At 47.4% G+C, this 18,067-nt stretch overlaps 1 protein-coding gene across 1 annotated transcript; it reads left to right on the top strand.

Annotated features, from left to right (window-relative positions):
- The first annotated feature begins 2,757 nt into the window (after positions 1-2,757).
- On the top strand, positions 2,758-18,067 carry SRP68 (signal recognition particle 68). The gene is made up of 16 exons (XM_048323790.1): positions 2,758-2,928; positions 4,778-4,844; positions 5,362-5,475; positions 6,316-6,511; positions 7,247-7,329; positions 7,545-7,654; positions 7,989-8,071; positions 8,319-8,459; positions 11,790-11,888; positions 12,173-12,237; positions 12,795-12,954; positions 13,623-13,717; positions 13,958-14,087; positions 14,504-14,579; positions 15,393-15,445; positions 15,882-18,067. The coding sequence occupies exons 1-16, from the start codon at positions 2,781-2,783 to the stop codon at positions 16,107-16,109; spliced, it is 1,848 nt and encodes a 615-aa protein (XP_048179747.1). The 5' UTR covers positions 2,758-2,780; the 3' UTR covers positions 16,110-18,067.

Here is an 18,067-nt window from a genome sequence, read left to right as displayed (position 1 = left end):
AAGTATTTTTCACGCCGTGTCTTCTTTTCCTGCAAAACTGCCTTTTTGTTCCTGCACAGATGGAAGTCCTGGGACCGGCCGGTGCATTCAGCTCTTCGAGGACTCTTCGTCTGCCCCCACCCCGGGCTGCCTTGCTTTGCTCCTGAGGAGAGAGAAATATCTAATGCATCGATTACTCCTGTAACTAACCCGCTCCACAGCGTCTCAGTTCTCTTAATGGGCGTTCAGAGCTGATCCTGCCGTGCTGGGAGCTCTGGGGACACTCACAGCCCTGCGACATTGCCTCCACAGGACACGGAGCCCTTTTCACCCTCGGCCGCCCACGAGGAGCCCCACAAAACCAGCTCCCGTTTGGACGAGGTACGTGGGGAAGTGAACAGACCACTTCGGTGTGAGGATGCTCCGTGTTCCCGATGACATCCCACAGGGAAAAGCGGGCAGTTAGGAGCAGCACAGCGGAAAACCGGCCACCCTGCAGGGCTCAAGGAGTGCTGGAGCACAGCTCTGCCTGCCTCTCCTGATCCCAGGCTGGCCACCTGCCCTCAGGTGATGTGCCACATCCCCAGCCACGACCATGGAGGTTGCTGGGACAATTCGTGGGGAAAGCCTGGCCACAGGGAGGTTTTACCCTGTGGGAATTGCCCCAGTTCCAGGGAGGTTTCACCCAGTGGGACCTGCCCTGTGTCCTCAGACACCGCAAGGCACTGGCATTTGGAGGATGGCACCGGTGGAGCTTTGGTCAGCCTGCAGAGAGGCCGGGTCCACCCTTATGCTATAGAGTGAGATTAAAGGGGGAAAAAGCGAGGGAAAACACTCAGTTTCTTCTCAAATATCAGCGAAACTCGCAAGTAGCAGGATAAAAATAAATAGCAGCAAAATAAATTCTTGTCCTGAGACATAGACGGGTTATTCGGGCAGGGGTGCAGGAGAATGATCCAGATCCCCAAAAGCAAGATCCTCTGGCCAAAATCCATAGGAAAAGGCACGCTGTGGAGCTCCCAGCCCTCACAGGCTGCAGGGCTGGCTGGCAGAGGGATGTGAATGCCTGCAGGCCGTGACTCTGTGGATTTACTCTCTGCAGCAATCCCGGTGACACCAAAGGCAGCTCAGCCTCGCGGCAGGGCTCCCCTCCAGGCTCTGCTCCGTGTGGAGCTGCAGGTTTGTGTGGTCCTCCTGTCCCTCTGCCCTGGGGGAGAGCAGAGCCAGCCCTGCAGGAGGAATCCACGCAGCCAGCCTGCGGCTGATGGTTTTATCCTCCTGTTTCCAGATTCCACAGGAATCCAGAGGAGCAGCAAAGCTTTGTGCCGGTGTACAAGAAAGGTGGTGCGGCAGAAATGTGCCTGTGCCACATCTGGTGGCTGGCCTGACACAGGAATAGGTCCTTTGGGGTGGTTTTTTGGGGCACCTGAGGGTGGGTGCTGCCGTGCCAGCCTAACCCGAGTCTGTCTGAATCACCAGAATGAGAGAAAGGAGCTGTTGTTTGTAAAATAGGCCTTAACTGCTGTGCCTGCTTAGTTCAGCATCATCCTGGAGCACAGTTTAGTTCAGATGGGGAATGAATCTTTGGGAGATGCATTTGGAGCCCGGAGCAGACAGGAACAGTTTAAAAAAGAGTTGCCACAGCAAGCTGCAACTTGAGGACATGGTTGATTTTTATCTCCTTTTTTTTTTTTCTTTTTTTCCCTTTGAGCTTTCCTGTCTATGAGAGGAAAGGAGAACTTTGAAATCAGGAATAACAGATCACAGCTGAGCATTTGGAAGGGGAGAGGAGCCAAATCGCTTCTTGCAGTATGACAGCAAAGTGCAGCCAGGCAGGCAGAGCCCAGGGCTGGCAAAGATGGGTCTGGGGGCACGAGCCCGGTGGCAGCAGTTCCTGGAGCAGTTTGTACTTATATGTTTATGTATGTTTATGTAAATATTACTATTAGGTGCTCAAATAAGTTTGGTGTTTGTCTCGAATGAGCTATTAAACCCCATGTGCAAAAGGACCTGGTCTGAAGTGCTTAGACCATGAAATCACTCCAGGATTAGGTGAGATGACAGCAGAGTCTCTTCTTTTATCAGTTTTATCAGAGTATCTTCTTTTATCCACCCCGGCTGGAGGTGGGAGGTTTTTCGGGCTTGGCCTGGGGGAATTTAAAGCCCCTCTCCCGAAGGGCTGCCCAGGGCAGCGGCTCACAGGTATCCCGGGAAGGTGCAAAGGGATGGATGGAGAGGCTCCCCCGGGACTGCCACAGCAGGAACAGCATCGCCAGGTGTGGGGTCACCCTGGGGCTGGGCTGGGGAGGCCAGGCTGGGGGGGATGGCCCCGGGAGCTGATTTGGGGGTTGGGGGGGGTCGGTTCTGGGGTGAGCGAGCGGGGCAGGGTTTGGGGTGGTGACTCTTGCGGCTGATTTGGAGGTCAGTTCTGGGGTGGGTGGGTGGGTGAGCGGGGCAGGGTTGGGTGGGTGACCCTGGGGGCTGATTTTGGGGTCAGCATTGGGGGGGGTGGCGCTGGGGCACAGCACTGCGACGGAGCTGGGGGGCTCCGTCCGGGATGGATGAGCGGGACAAGGGCGCAGGTATCCAAACCTTGGGTGACGCCCATCCCCGGGAGGCGGCCGGGATTCCCCCCATCCCCCATCCCCCTTCCCCCTTCCCGAATCCCCCGATCCCGATCCCGATCCCGATCCCGATCCCGATCCCGGCCTCCCCCCCCGGGTCCTCCCCGTTCCCGGCGGCCCCCGCGCGGCCCCTCGCGCCGCTCCCCGGCCCGTGATGCCCCGCGGCCCCGGCGCAAGATGGCGGCGGAGCGGCAGGCAGGCGGCGGCGGCCGCGGGGCCGGGGCGGAGGAGAACAAGGACCACAAGGACGGCAAGGACAACAAGGAGAACGAGCGGCCGGCGGGGCCGCAGCCCGGCGGCCTCGGCGACAGTCTGGGCCTGGAGAGCATCCTGCGCAGCGGCGGCAGGGGGACGTGGCAGGCCCGGCCCCGTGGGCGGCGGGGGGGACGTGGCGGCAGCGCGGGGCCCGGGCGGGCAGGGACGGCGGGGACTCCCCTTGGTCCGGCCTCGGGCCCCGTGCAGGGCCACCCCGGAGATGCGGGCGGTGTTGACCTGGGCCTGCGTGAGGGTTTGGATAAAACGCGTCAGCCTGGCTTTTCCGAGTTATGGAATTATCTGTGCTGCTTCTCCTTCTGAACCGCTGGCGTCAGTCTCCACAGCGGAGTTGTGTGCTGGGCTCTGTGCTTTAGAATAAGAGCAGTATCGTGAGCTGCTCGTGGTGACACTGTAGCTTGAAGTGAGCAGTAATAGGTAAAAAAATCTTTAACAGGCGCGCTGAGGTGGCAGACTGGCTCCTGCAGATTTAGCACTTCTGAAATCTCGGCGTGTAAAGCTCGTGGGGTTTTTGTAGGTGAAACTTCGATGTGAAACCAGTCCAGCTGCGCAGCTGTGATGGGGCTGAGTTTTATCTTCTAGGTCAGAGGAAAACCCGAGGGAAATCAGGTTGCAGTTTTCCACGTGGCATATAGCAGGTGTTGTGCAGTCAGTAACCGTTGAGTAAGATGCAGATATGGCAATTGCCCTGGTAATGTTGGGAATGTTTAAGTCAGTGAAAAAAATTTAAAAATTCATGGGCTATGAATTCACTAAGTAACTGTGCAGGATAAAAGAGAGTCCTAAGAAAATCTTGGGTAGACAACAGGGATGAGGAGGGCTGTGTTGAGACATTGCATTTCGACTTGGTTGTTCTGCAAATACAGAATAATTCAGTGTAATAACTATTGGTGCAGGTTTTTAATACTTCAGAGACTTTCTTTTAGGTGTAGTCCCAAGAAAACACCTTGATAGACACCTGGCATTTTAAACTTTAAATGTTTGGTTGTTTCTTTAGGTATAGTAACAGTGGGGCTTTTGTTGGGGTTGTTGTACAGTCTCTGTTGTGGGGTTTTTTTAAAGGCTTCTTGATGCATCTTAAAAGGGAAATTTTAGGATGTGAATATATATATAGCACAGAAATTTCTTGTTTGAGATTTTATTTCACAAAATAACCTGCCTTGTAAACAGAATGAAAACATCAGGTCTGCTGGAATGTGGCATGATTTTATTTATTGGGAATAACTGAGGGAATAAAGGAAGTGCAGGAAATCTGCAGATAACATTGAAGCATGCAGAGACTGGATGGCAGTGATGAAGTGGGGGTGTCACGGGGCAGTGCTTTGTGTCACAGGTATTTGTTACTAGAAATGTGCTGAAAAATTGAGAAAATCAGCCCCCTGAGTTATTTCCAAAAGCCCTTTTATGAGGTTCTGTGCTCTGTGGAAGCTGTGCTGGGCAGGCAGCAGTGATTCTGTTCAGGCTGGTTTTATCCTTTTCCTGGGAGAGGGGACGTTTCAGGGCAGGAAAGCTTCTCTCTGCCTGAGTTCTGCCGGTAAAACTGTGTCACAAGCGTGGCTGGGCAGTCAGGTGTGTTATCCTGGATGGGTCTGTTGGCACAGCTGCTTATCCCAGAACGAGCTCTGGTGACAGCAGCACTCCCCTGGATGTGGAGGAGGAGGTGCTTGAGGTTTGTCTTGGTCTCTGCTGACAGTCAGGAGCTCTGGAGTGAGCCACGGACTCATGAGGTGCTTTAGAACCATCAGCTCCCTCAGCTCTCTGTTTTTAGGAGGTTTTGAGGTGCCCCCGTGTTCGAATTGCGTTTGTTTAATGGGATCTATGGGGTTCCCTCCTGTTATTTTGGGGTGGAAGGAGGAGCTGGTGCCAGCTGCACTGTGAGTGTGCCTTAACACAAGTCGCAGTCCTGCAGATCGTGAAGGAGTCGCAGCAGCAGCACGGCCTGAGGCATGGGGACTTCCAGAGGTACAGGTGAGTGTTGGGAGCTGCTCCTGGGACTTGGCTTCACTTCATTTAAAGTGTAACCCACCTGTAGCAAGCAGCAAAATCCGTCTGCCAGGTGAATACCCCTGACAGGCTGTTGCACCTGAGGCTATGTGTGCTGATCTCCCTTGGCTGTACTGTGCTATGGCTGTGCAGATTGGCTCTTGCATCTCCACTGCCCACAGGAGCTTGAGTTCACACCTCCCTTATAGTCACTGTACCCTCCAGAACTCGGTGTTCAATAAACACACATAAAGCAGTTAGTAATGAGAGCATCACCCTGATTTTTTCAAGGTCATGCATAACTGCACGTCTTCTTATCTTGTTTTCTAGTAATTGCTGCTTTACAGGTAGTTCTAGAGCTACCATATGTCACACATGGAGTTTTAGTTGTTAAAACATTGCCTGGCACAACCTTCAGCCTTTTTTTTTCTGTTTGGATAGAGCAGTAAACAGAAGCAAAGATGTCCTTTGGCCAAACTGACTGTGGTTGTCTTTTCTTTAGGGGTTATTGCTCCCGCAGGCTGAGGCGGCTCCGCAAAACTCTCAACTTCAAGATGGGCAACAGGCACAAGTTCACTGGGAAGAAAGTAACTGAAGAGATTCTCTCAGACAACAGGTACAAGGATTGGATGGAATTGAGAATTCAGTGTGTTACTGAAGAGTTTCTTTCAGTAATTTCTGTTTCAGGTGGAAAACTGTTCTGTGCAATATCATCCAAAATACTTCGTTTCAGAGATGTGTGTTGTTGATATTAATAAGAGTTCAGGCTGTAGTGCAGGTGCAAGAGACACTGCTCAGATCCAGCTTCAACCAGTGTGATAATCAGTAAATTCCTATGACATTAAAGAGGAGATGCTTATTCAGGTCTGTTGCAAGATAGCCATGGGAGTTCTGGTAATGTAAGCGGTGCAGCCAGCAAGGTTGTGGTTGGAGATGCAATCCCTTCCCTTTGAACAGAAATACTGCATTGCAAGTTTTACTTAAATCTTCTAAGTTTGACAGAATGCTCATCTGACAGAATGTGTGGAGAATAGCCAGGATTTTGGGCTCACTTCCCATCTTTTAGGAACACTTGAAATGTCTCCTTCTCCCACCTTTTCTTGTGGGAAAACAGCACATGATGCTGCATTCACCCGTGTTGTTAAGAACATATTGAACCAGTTTGAAGAGTGGCCTAAAATGATAAATCCCTTGGCTTTGCAGTGTCTATGGTGCTACAGAATGATACCAAATTCTCTTCCTCAGTGGGGTAGTGACACTTCTGAGTGAAAAACACAGCAGAAACCAGTCAGGAATAACAAGACTCTCTGTGCTTAGAACGTTTAGAAGTAAAAGCATCTGCCTAACCAAGCTGAACTTCTGCTACCGAACTTCGCAGACGAAATGGCAAAGAGTGGTGGTGATGCAACTTGTCTGAGTGTCATTATTCTCCCATGGATCCTGCTGTGCCCTGCAGGTATTTGCTGCTGATCCTGATGGATGCAGAGAGGGCCTGGAGCTATGCCATGCAGCTGAAGCAGGAGGCCAACACGGAGCCCCGCAAGCGCTTCCATTTGCTGTCGCGGCTGCGCAAGGCCGTGAAACATGCTGAGGAGCTGGAGAGGCTCTGTGAGAGCAACAGGGTGGATGCCAAGACAAAGCTGGAAGCTCAGGTAACCAGTGATACTTTCAGCTTGTTGTACAGCAAAGGACGAACAAGAAACCTTTGGATTTGGGGTGAAGAAATGATTACTGTCTCTCAATAGGTAATAAAAGTACGAAGAATTGAGGGTGACTTAAGATGGTGCAACACAGCCTAAGAAACTGCTTATCTACTGTTACCTTTTTGTTAAATGTGCTGAAGTAGCCACCTAGAACACAAGATTTGGGGGTTCACTTCTGGGAAAACAGCAAACAACTGTTGTGACCTCTCTGAACAAGGGGCTGCAGTGCTGTACTCAGTTAATTAAACTGCTGTTGTATAGCATATTGCTGGGAAAAAAGTTTTGTGACATCAGTGGGCCATTGCATAACAAGCCAGAAATATCTTTGCTTTAATTTCTGAGCAACCTTGTCTCGTGGAAAGTGTCCCTGTCCATGGCAGGGGGGTTGGAACTAGATAATCTTTAAGCTTCCTTCCAACCCATTCCATTTTGTGATTCGATTTTGTGATTGTATTTTATGATTCTGTGGTTCCTTAGAAATGTAGCAGAGTCAGTTAAAGGAGAAAAGGTAGGTAGCTGTAACCTGTCATCCAAATCAAATCAGTTGTCTTCTGTGGGAAGCCCAAATGAAAAGGGCAAAGCTTAGTCACTCACTGCAGGAGTCACAGCAGTCTTCATGCTGAAGGTGGCACTAATTAGGCTGTTGATGGTGGGGAAATGACCTTGCTGTTGCTCTGTGTGCAGGCGTACATGGCTTATCTCACCGGGATGCTTCGCTTCGAGCATCAGGAGTGGAAGGCAGCAATGGAGGCTTTCAACAAATGCAAGTGAGTCCTTTGCTTCACCAGCTTCGTTCAGTAAATAGTGTTGGATCACTTTAGTTATGTACAGCACCTCTGTGAGTTGTTTAGTTAATTGTGCTTAACTGGGAGGTGCTACTGAAGAAATAGCATCCTCCAGAGCAGAGACACAAACTGTTCCCTTAGGATAGCACCTCCCAAGTGACACACACTGCAGTGTTAGCATTTGTCCTTTGCTGTAGGACCATCTATGAAAAGCTGGCCAATGCTTTCACAGAAGAACAAGCTGTGCTGTATAACCAGCGTGTGGAGGAGATCTCGCCCAACATCCGCTACTGTGCCTACAACATTGGTAAGGGAAGGGGGGGCTCATCTGTTCACAGGAAAGCAATATTGATTTAATTAAATCCTGGTCTAAGTGACACCGAGGCTGTAGTATTTGGGGCAAATTCCACACGTGTTCTGGGACAGTTTAGCAATGGAGAAAGGGCCTCATTTCACAACAGCACCTGTGGTTATGTGTGGAAAGACAGATTAACAGTTTGTGGTAGCTTGCCTGTGAAGTCAGAATGAAATTGCAAGTTTGTCCTTGAATAGACAGTATAAACTCTAATGATTAGTTTTTGTATATGAAAGTAATTTTGAAGTCAAATGAAAATGTGATCTCAATTTGTTGATTCTTTCAGGTGACCAATCTGCCATGAATGAGTTGATGCAGATGAGACTGAGGTCTGGTGGCACTGAAGGTCTTCTTGCAGAAAAACTGGAGGTAATTTATTTGCATGCTTTAACTTGAAATACTCATTATCACTGTGCTGAGCATGAATATTGCTGCAGCAAACCATTCAAGAGCTAGAATAGAACAGAAGTGAGTGAGCAAGCCTAGGCTCTGTGGGAAACAACACTTTCCCAAAAAGCCCTTTGATTTCAAAATAGTCAAGTCTAACATGAATTCAGGAGGTTCAGTTTTGCATCCCTGTAAGTTCAGGCTCCTAAGCTCAGTGTGTTCTGTGCAGGCACTGATCACCCAGACTCGGGCCAAGCAGGCAGCCACGATGAGCGAGGTGGAGTGGAGAGGGAGAACTGTCCCAGTGAAGATTGACAAAGTGAGGATCTTCCTGCTGGGGCTGGCTGACAACGAGGCAGCAATCGCTCAGGTAATCCAGCAGCCCTCTCCATCCTGCCCTTCTAACCATCCTCTTTCCTTCTGTGCTAAAAGCTATCTGAGCTAAAAGCTTTTGAGTAATCTTCTTTTTCAAACTTGGGGCTGGAAGGCTAAAGGTAAAAGTGGGAATACTGATTATAACCCACAGCTGAAGTGTCAGCTGGGGATAGCTCTCACAGGCTGCTGAGTGGGGTAGTCTGGGAGATCTGTTCTGAGTGTTCCTGCTCCTTGGAACATTCTGTGCTGCCTTTCAGCAGCAGGGTCATAACCATTATTATTAGTATATCACTTGGAAATGAAGGTTACATTTTTAAGAGTAACTGGTTTTGAATTACTCTTCTAATTTCTTTAAGCGTCTTGCTCAAATGCTCCAACTTCAGAGTAGCCAAAATAAAAAAGATATGTATTGACCATGGTTTTTTCAGCCATTTACCAGGTGTAGCAGGTGCTATGTGATTTATTCCATTCTCTTATTGCCTTATGGAAATCTTCAAAAGCAGGAAGTGGATTAATAAACGTCAGGATGTAAATCAATTTCACATGTAATGGTTCTGAAACACTTCATATAATCATAGAATATCCTGAGTTCGAAAGGACAAGGATCATTGAAGTCCAACTCACTGGAACTTGAAGTGGCACATGCTGTGCATGTCTTTAGTATTGTAGTCAAGTTTTCCACAGGTATTTCTTTCCTTGGAAATGGTGACCACATGGGGTATCCTGCTTTCCAGTGGCTGCACACACACTCAGAGTTTGAAAAGGCAGTGAAAGGATCTTCAGTAATAACTGTTGCCACTAAAAATGGGATTTTTGCATGCAGCATTAAAAACCTTTTATCACCAGGAGAGTAATGATGATAAATAAAAATATAAATTATAAAACAAAAGCCCTACAGAGGGGTAAGACCAGAGCAAGGTTTAGTGGTAAGAAGAGTGTGATTAGGATAAACAGGATGTGGCTGAGTTGGAAACCTGAGTGTTACTCACTCTTGCCATACTGTTAGGAATTGGATGTTGCTGAATGGAATTGGTTTCAGGAAGCACATAAGTGTGGCCAGCAGGTGGAAGTACAGCTCGGAGTTCAGTGTTCCCTCGTTTAACTTCCATCCTGGTAGCTGATAGTTGGACATTTTCAGTTTGATTGCTCTCTAAAGCAGTGGCAGAACAGCTGGAATTTGTTCTCGTCTTGCTTTGCATTCCTGGGAAGCTCTGACTAAACACAGGAGTTGAGTGGACTGGTGAGAGCTGAGCATGCAGCAGCACTATTTACATTCCCAGAGGGCTAAAACTTGCCCTTTTGGCAGCACTTCTGTAGTTGTGTCAGCTGTGATGGGCAGTCCAGCTTCAGCTGAATGAATTGTGCTTCCTGGGATCTTTGGCACCTTTCTGCTCATCTTCACTGAGCTGAAACCCTGATGTAACAGCAGTGCTCTGCAGGGTTTAATTAGAAGTAAAACCAGTCTGTTTTGTGTAAAAATGGAGTCTCCCAGGGCAATTATCCTATTGCCTTTGGTGCCTTATTGGTAATGGGAGGAACAGAACAGGTAAGCCAAACTGAAACAGGAATCCTGGTTTAAAATTGCTTATGTCAGTCCTTCTGTAGATTTGAAGGCGTGACTTTGAGGGCCCATTGGCTCTCACCAGGTAGAAGTGACAAGGCTGCAGGGCAGCATGACACAGGTGTGCTCCTACCTGGTATTGCCTCAAGGATTCTGTGCTCATCTCTAGATTGCAGCAAAAATGGGTGGTAATAACTGTCAGAGATGTTACACAGTGGTTTAGACCAAAGAAAAACTGACAGCTGAGCACTCCACACTTCTGGAGCTGGGTTCAGTGGGATTGGTTTCCATGAACCCTCTAACATGAACCTGTGCAGTTCTGTCAGGACAGTTGAATCGCCTGCTGTAGCACTTGTATCTCAGCTCTATGATCTGATATCTCCCAAATCAGAACATGTGTATTTATGCATAGAATCAGCTTAAGGAGTTTTTGCTTGGAAAGGAAAGCCTTTGTTTCATTGCAGGGCCCAGCCCTTGCCCTGTTTGTGCCTGAATGATGATCTGGCCATGTCTGTTTTCATTTTTGTGCTTACAGTGAAATTGCTGTGCTGCTCTGGGTGAGGTTGAGAATGCAGTCAGACTCGTCTCTGGTTATTCTCAGGAGTCAGTCCCACCTTAAAAATTCTTGCAGCAAATCTTAAATTAAAAACAAAAACAGAAAAACCAAACCCAAGAAACTGCCTTCATCACAGGATACCTGAGGCTTTGTGAGGGAGTAAAAATAACATTCCTGATGGGGTTTGTAAATGTAGGAAGTGCAGAGGCAGAGAGCATAGAGCTGTACAGAAGATAAACAAGTGAGCATGTTTTTAGACAGTTTTTTATTCATTTGGACAATTGCAAATTTATTGCAGCAAAGCTCATCTTACACTGTCACATGACATGGGAGTGGTAGAACATGGTGCTGGTGCTCTTGAATCCTCCTTCAATCCCTGAGGTTGAGGTTTGCTTCTGAGTAGTTTTTTCTTACTGAATCAGTGAGAGTCTTGCAATCCCCACCTGGTTTCCTTCTCAGCATCTGAATAAAGGCTGAGTTTGAGTTTGGGAGCTTGTTTAATTGGGTACACGATATGCCAGTAAATTAGGCAGAGATCAGGCTTCAACTTGTTTTTGAAACGTTGTTTTCAAGTTCTGGTTTTGGGGCAGAAGGCCAAAAGCTGCTTCACTTTTTTTAACAAAACTTACAACGACAGCAGAAAAGCGCTCGGTCACTCCTGCTGCTAAAATATAGGGTTACTGTAAAAAATGCTTCAAACAAGCAAGTTATTTCCACTGTGAGCATTGCTAGAGTGGGAGTGGAGGGAAGATAATCATCTGCATGTTCTTACCACATGGGAAAAATTAAATCAGCATAACAAGAGCTGTCTGCATTGGTAGTTTGCCAGTTCAGGACTGCTCAGCTCTTCTCTTGCTGGGCCTTTCCCACAGTGCAGTCCAGCCTCAGCTCAGGGAGCAGTGCAGGTGCCATCCAGGAAGGGAAGGGAGTTGCTGGGAAGGAAGGTGGCTGGTGCAGGAATGAGGCCATGGGCTGTGTCTGCTAGGCCTTCACTGCTGCTAAATTCTCAGCACTGACCCCATTCCCCACCATTTCTGGCAGATTTCCCCCAAGAATGCATTGCAGGCAGGCACACATCGGAGTCCTAACTACCCATGGACCGTAAAGACATAATTTGGGAGAAACTTTTGTTTAATTTCCTCAGTTAATTCATGCATCATACAAAAATTTCTGATTTCTAATCTGTCTTGAATCTCCTTTGCTCTTAGGCAGAAAATGAGGAGACAAAGGAACGTTTGTTTGAGTCTTTACTCAGTGAGTGCAGAGATGCCATTCAGGCTGTTTGGGAAGAATTGAAACCAGACCAGGTAAGCAGCAAACATCAGTTTCTACTTCCAGTGACACGGTGTTTCCTTGGAGCTGATTTAGTGTTAAACTTGCTGGGATCTCTTTAATAAAGAGCTGCAAAATTTGAATTTATTCTCTTCAGAACTGGAGTGGAAGAATAGCAGTGGAGAAGCCTTCCCTCTCTTGCCTAGAAGTCTGTTACAGCTTCCATGGTTTACCCAAACCTTGAGTTCTTCTGTGTTTTTTGTCCCTTGGCTGCCAGTTTTAAGTAAATCATGCAGTGTTTTGTCTCCATTGCCCACAGAAGCAGCGAGAACACTCTCTGGAAAATGATTCTGGGAAGGTGTCCAACATCCAGTACTTACACAGGTAATAGGCAAACATTGCTGCCAGTGCTAGTGTGAAGAAACCGTGTTCTTACGTCAAGATTTTATTTTTGTTTGGTTTGTTTTATGGGGTTTTTGTTCTGGGCCTCTGGGATCCCAAAGGATGACTGTACAGATAAGGATCTGATTGGGGCAGCTCTGTCAACATTTGACTCGAAGACTCTCACGTCGACCAGTTCAGAACACAGAGTAACGTCCGAGTAGCTCTGACAGTGCTGATGGGATTTCCTCTCCTCTCCTCTCCTCTCCTCTCCTCTCCTCTCCTCTCCTCTCCTCTCCTCTCCTCTCCTCTCCTCTCCTCTCCTCTCCTCTCCTCTCCTCTCCTCTCCTCTCCTCTCCTCTCCTCTCCTCTCCTCTCCTCTCCTCTCCTCTCCTCTCCTCTCCTCTCCTCTCCTCTCCTCTCCTCTCCTCTCCTCTCCTCTCCTCTCCTCTCCTCTCCTCTCCTCTCCTCTCCTCTCCTCTCCTCTCCTCTCCTCTCCTCTCCTCTCCTCTCCTCTCCTCTCCTCTCCTCTCCTCTCCTCTCCTCTCCTCTCCTCGCAGTTATTTGACCTACATCAAGCTGTCCACGGCCATCAAGCGCAATGAGAGCATGGCCAAGTCCCTGCAGAAGGCCCTGCTGCAGCAGCAGCGCTCCGACGAGGACGGCAAGCGCTCGCCACGGCCTCAGGACCTCATCCGCCTCTACGACATCATCCTGCAGGTAGTGCTGGAAAAACACTTCAGCTCTCCAGTCTAACCAGGCAACTTGGCTCCAAAAGGTTATTGTAGAAATACAGCCGTACAAGTGAATGCCATGAAGTCTGAAGGGCAGCTGAGTACCTTCAAGTACCTCAAAGATGTTCAACATCTGCATGAAACACAAAAAAAACCTCTTGAATGGGTGTCCTTTGTTGTGCACTCTAAAACAGTTTTAAAATAGTCTTTCTTACTCTTACACAGCATGCTTAGAGCTGCCTTAGTTTCTGCTGGCCAGGGAAAGTAGCAGCTAAAACTACTTGTTCTTCATAAGCAGGTTCTCAGTTTCTCCCTTAATTTTGCAGTTAACTGAGGGAGCCATGTGAATGGGAGAGGGAAAGGGAGCCATGTGAAAGGGAGAGGGAAATGCCTTATGAAAGAATTAGTTCATGGGAAATCTAAGGAGTCTTTGTCCTAATTCCTGTTTGTGTCAGGAAGTCTGTCCTGAGGGCAACTTGCACAAGTTTCGATGAGAGTCCGTCACAAGGTTAGAAAACTGATAATTAGAAAACTGGAAACTATTTCCCTGGGAGTGTGCTGTTGACTTGTCAGAAGGGGCAGCTTTCTCTTAGACCAGCAGATTCCAGAGGAAGGCAATGCCTGCACTTGTTACTCTGACTCTCTTTTGCACAGAACCTTGTGGAACTGACACAGCTTCCTGGCCTAGAAGAGGACAAGAACTTCCAAAAAGAGATTGGATTGAAGACACTCGTGTACAAAGCTTACAGGTGACTGAGAAACAGCCAGGTTTTCTTCAGCCCACATGACACCTTCCAAGGTTGTAATTCCAAAGCTCTGTGTGCTGTGCAGGCCTTGATGCAGTTTCCTTTCTCCAGTTTCCTCTATCCTTTTGTTCCTAAAGGGAAACTTCCCACTGCTACTTAAGGATATCTCCTGTTGTCAGCCATTTCAGTTGGCAAAAGGTGTGGATAACAAACACATCAGGAATGAACTCTTGACTGTTGCAGGTGTTTCTTCATTGCCCAGTCCTATGTCCTGGTAAAGAAATGGAGTGAAGCCCTTGTGTTGTACGAGAGGGTGCTGAAATACGCCCGCGAGGTTCAGTCGGGAGCTGGAGCTCACAGGAACAGCTTGAAGGTACGAACCCGGTCCTGAAGCTGAAGTTTATGAAGCAGCTCTGTCCCACAATTTATTGTTAATTAGGTGCCAGGCCATTACAATTCAAGACTGATCTTTAAGTAGGGAGAAGGGTGATGTTCATTACAGCAGAGACTTTCTAGGGACATGGGAACACTTCACCAGGCTGCTCGATTGGAGGAGGGACAGACTTGCACCAGCTCCAAAGCAGTTTATCACTTTTTCTTACCTGTGCATTTTCTCTTTTACAACTTCTGTAATGCCTGAAGCACAGTGCTGTAGCTTTTCCCCTTCTGGGAAAGCTTATCAACACTAGGAGTTAATTTCTTAGTTCTTACTTCATCTGGTTTTACCTTTGCTCTGACTCTTAGACTGGCACACTTCAGGCTCTCAAATTATTTTCTTTAATGCTCTAGGAGCTGCCTGATGTTCAGGATCTCATCACTCAAGTCAATGCAGAGAAATACTCCTTGCAAGCAGCAGCTATTTTAGGTGAGTAACACAACTATAGTAGAACTCTGCTCTAACGTATCTCAACTAAAACCCCTGAAGCTCTTTCATTCCTTTTATTTAATTTCTGAAGTTCCAAATGTTTTTCCACTTCACTCTGACTCATGCAGGCTCTGGAAAACTATTTTTCCCCTAGTTCTAGGTGCCTGTAGTTGTGTGTAGTGCAGGTAGGCAGGCAGCGACTGGACATTGGCATCTTGCTCTCTGTCCTTCCTGGGGATGTGCACCCGTTTTGGGAACCTGCACAGAAGCATTTCAGTTTTTTGCTGCAAACACTTTGGCCTTACTCATCCCAGTTTTGCCTGGCTGGGTGAACTACTGAGAAGAGGGGGAGCAGTGATGTTCTCTCTGTCAGTGCCAGCCTGGTCAGCAGAACTTTTGGGGATGGATGAACTTTGCGATTTCTCATGCTGCTGTTTTTGCTGTGCCTGCTGCTGGAAATCCAGGACAAGGAGTGTGTTGCCTCCTTTCTTGCCTTGATGTTGCTTTAACAGACCCCCCTGGGGTGTTCTCATCATCTTCTGCTGTGTGCTTCACTGAGTCTGTGCTGCTTTCCAGAGCTTCTCTTGACAGTGTGAAGGAGAAGCTCCACCACTGCAGGGCTGTATTGACCATAGATGAGTGTGTGTGGTCCTTACTCTAGAAATCAAGTTGATTCTGCTGAAAATACTGTCTTGTGCATCCCAGAGAGCAAGGATCATGGCTAAGCTTGGAGCACAGCTGCTTCCTGAGACAATCTTACTCTACACCAAGGTCAAGCCTGTTATTCTTACCCCTTTTTGTTCAATTTTGCAGATGCAAATGATCCTCATGAGACTGAGTCTCCATCTCAGGTCAAGGATGGCAAGGTAAGAGCCAAGAGCTCAGGCAAATTCCAGCTGTGCTCTTAATGAACATCACCTTTATCCTGTTACCTGAGTGTCTCTCACAGCTTAAGAAATGTCACATTGGTCAGGATTTGGTCATGACTGGTGTATTTAAGAGATGTTATTAGGCTTGGTGCTGAGGGTACCTGACACAGTGGGGTAGGAGCTTGGAGGCTGCTTGCAGCTTCCAGTGTGGCAGTTTTCTTTATTTGGCTTTCTCTCTGCACATGTGGGAGGGTTTTCCAGAGGTCCTGCAGCTGTGCTTTGACAGGGGGTTAAATCATTTTCAGGGTCCCCAGAGGCCTCCCAAGGGAACTTGAGCTTCTCTTGTCTCAGTTGCTGTTCAGTCCTCTTTGCTTGTTTGACCCTTGTGATGTGACTGGAGTTTAATTCGTGTCCCTGCCTCGGTCTCTTGCAGCCACTCTCAGAACGGTTTGAGACTTTCTGCCTGGATCCTTCCCTGGTCAGCAAGCAAGTCAGTCTCGTGCACTTCCCACCAGGATTCCAGCCCATTCCATGCAAACCCTTGTTCTTTGACCTGGCCCTTAACCATGTTGCTTTCCCACCTCTGGAGGACAAGGTGGAGCAGAAGGCCAAGAGTGGCCTCACAGGATATATAAAGGGCATTTTTGGATTCAAAAGTTAACCAGGACCCCCAGAGGAACAGAGGTTTTATTCTGTATTGAAGGAAAAGCTCCAAGAGGTTCTAGGACACAAATATCTGCACCTGAAACCAACAGAGGGAAGTTTCACCATCTTCTCCCCTGTGTCCTGTGTTTATGTCTATGCACACACATTCTCTCCCAGTGTATTAAAAGACAAACAATTACTCAGAAACAAACATACACTATAAATAGCTGAAAATAACCTGGAGCACAGAGAAATTCCTTTCTGCTTGGAGAAGTTTTGTGATCAGTGGCCTGTTCAGGGCTGGTACACATCTACTTACCCTGGACCAGGGTATAGATACAATTTGATTCCTCTCTCTGCCCCATTATTTGACACTATAATTTGGTATTTTTGATCTAGAAATTGGGGTGTAATTGGGAAACACAGGCAGAAGTAGATGCAGAACTAAACCAGCAAGGTGAGGCTCCCACACAAAGGCTGTGGAACAGTAGCCAAGGGGGGCAACTTCTCCTTTCCTTTAAATTCCCAGAAGTCTCTATATTTTTTAAGAACGTAACATTGAGAAATGACAAAAGAGAGCCTCTTTCCTTATCAATAAGGATGGCAAATGTCAAATGTTGATGGTTACTCCTGCTGTGGTGGTGAATTTGTACTCTGGGCCAAAAGCACCCTTCTTTATTCATACACACACTTCGTTAAATACCTAAATACAGTATAGAACCTAGTCCTAAAAGGATTTTCCTGGGAAAATAGCTTCATGGGTGGCTTTAGAAATAGCTGCTTGCTCTTCTTGGGAAGTTGGGTCTTTTGGTGTTCGTTTTGTCTCTGATCTAAACCTTGCCTGAAAACAAGATGATCTTTTTCTGGAGTTCATCTGTTGTTTTGTTTCTTGTCCCTGGTCAGTTCAGCTACACCTGAAAAGAGGGATAAGGAACAGGAGACCAGTAGGTTTGTGAGTGATAATTCATCTCTGTCGTGCCAGACAGCTTTTTTTATAAAGCACCCAGGTGCCATGGGGATGGGCACTTTGAAAGTGCAGATAATTTCATAATTGTGATCAACAGGAAAAAATCCCACAGCACATGGGCAGAACTGTTCCTAAATAAAGCGTTTGGAAGTTTCCACCAGAACTGTGTGGGTTTTCACTCAGCCTGTAGCTGGCAGGTGAAGCAACAGTTTGTTCTGGTTGTCTGGACTTGGTGTTTTCTCTCTTTTAGGCATTGGAGTTAAGGTTGGAAACAGAAGGACTGTTATTAATGACTGGAGTTTTGTTGTAATGGGAATTTTCCTTGCAAGGTGCATGTCAGATGAATGGGGGGAATTAACAATTCCCATTATTTTATTATGAATGTTCACTTTGTTCCAAGTTGACCTGATTTGTGAGTCCTCAAAGTACAGAAGGACGCTGTACTTAGAGAGGACTCTGTGCTCAGAAAGAGGTGGGAGGAGGAACTTCTTGTTAGCGTTTAATTTTTGCAACCTGGGAACAATGGAATTTCTGGTGTTGTAGCCAATTCCCTTTGCCTCTGGACTCCAGGGGCATTTTACAGGGGAAAGGGAAGTGTCCAGGTGAAAGAAACGTGGAAGACTTTATTCATCAGATGGCAATTTCTAGAAAATTTGGTCTTGACTGGCAGATTTCTCTTCCCCATAAAGCCAATTTCCTTTTAGACAAGGAACGGCCCACAATGACCAGGCTCACATGGTGCCTGTGTCCAGCTGAGCTGCTCTTCTCAGCTTTTGGATCAAATCACTGAAGTGTTCTCCTTTGGTTTGCACCAAACTCTGCTTTCCTTCCACAGACCTGTGTGGTGCCTGGATTGATTCCAGGGAAACTCCTACTGCGGCCACTTTCTAGTTACAGTTACAAAAACCTAAGAGTAATTGGCCTCTTTCTGCCAAACATCTTTTGACAGATAACTGGTGAGTTGAACGCAGATAAGAAATTTGAAAACAATAAAGTTTTATTCCTGA

This window comes from Corvus hawaiiensis, chromosome 19, assembly GCF_020740725.1.
Source record: "Corvus hawaiiensis isolate bCorHaw1 chromosome 19, bCorHaw1.pri.cur, whole genome shotgun sequence".
Taxonomy (NCBI): Eukaryota; Metazoa; Chordata; class Aves; order Passeriformes; family Corvidae; genus Corvus; species Corvus hawaiiensis.
Note: the sequence above shows the minus strand (reverse complement) of the source record. Positions and strands in the feature narration are given on the sequence as shown.

What these genes read in the sequence shown, in the direction of transcription:
- SRP68 (XM_048323790.1), top strand. Translation starts at nt 2,781, where the DNA reads ATGGCGGCGGAGCGGCAGGCAGGCGGCGGCGGCCGCGGGGCCGGGGCG. An exon ending in ACGAGGCAGCAATCGCTCAG is followed by an intron (nt 8,460 to 11,789) that starts GTAATCCAGCAG and finishes CTTTGCTCTTAG; the next exon opens with GCAGAAAATGAGGAGACAAA. An exon ending in AAGAATTGAAACCAGACCAG is followed by an intron (nt 11,889 to 12,172) that starts GTAAGCAGCAAA and finishes CATTGCCCACAG; the next exon opens with AAGCAGCGAGAACACTCTCT.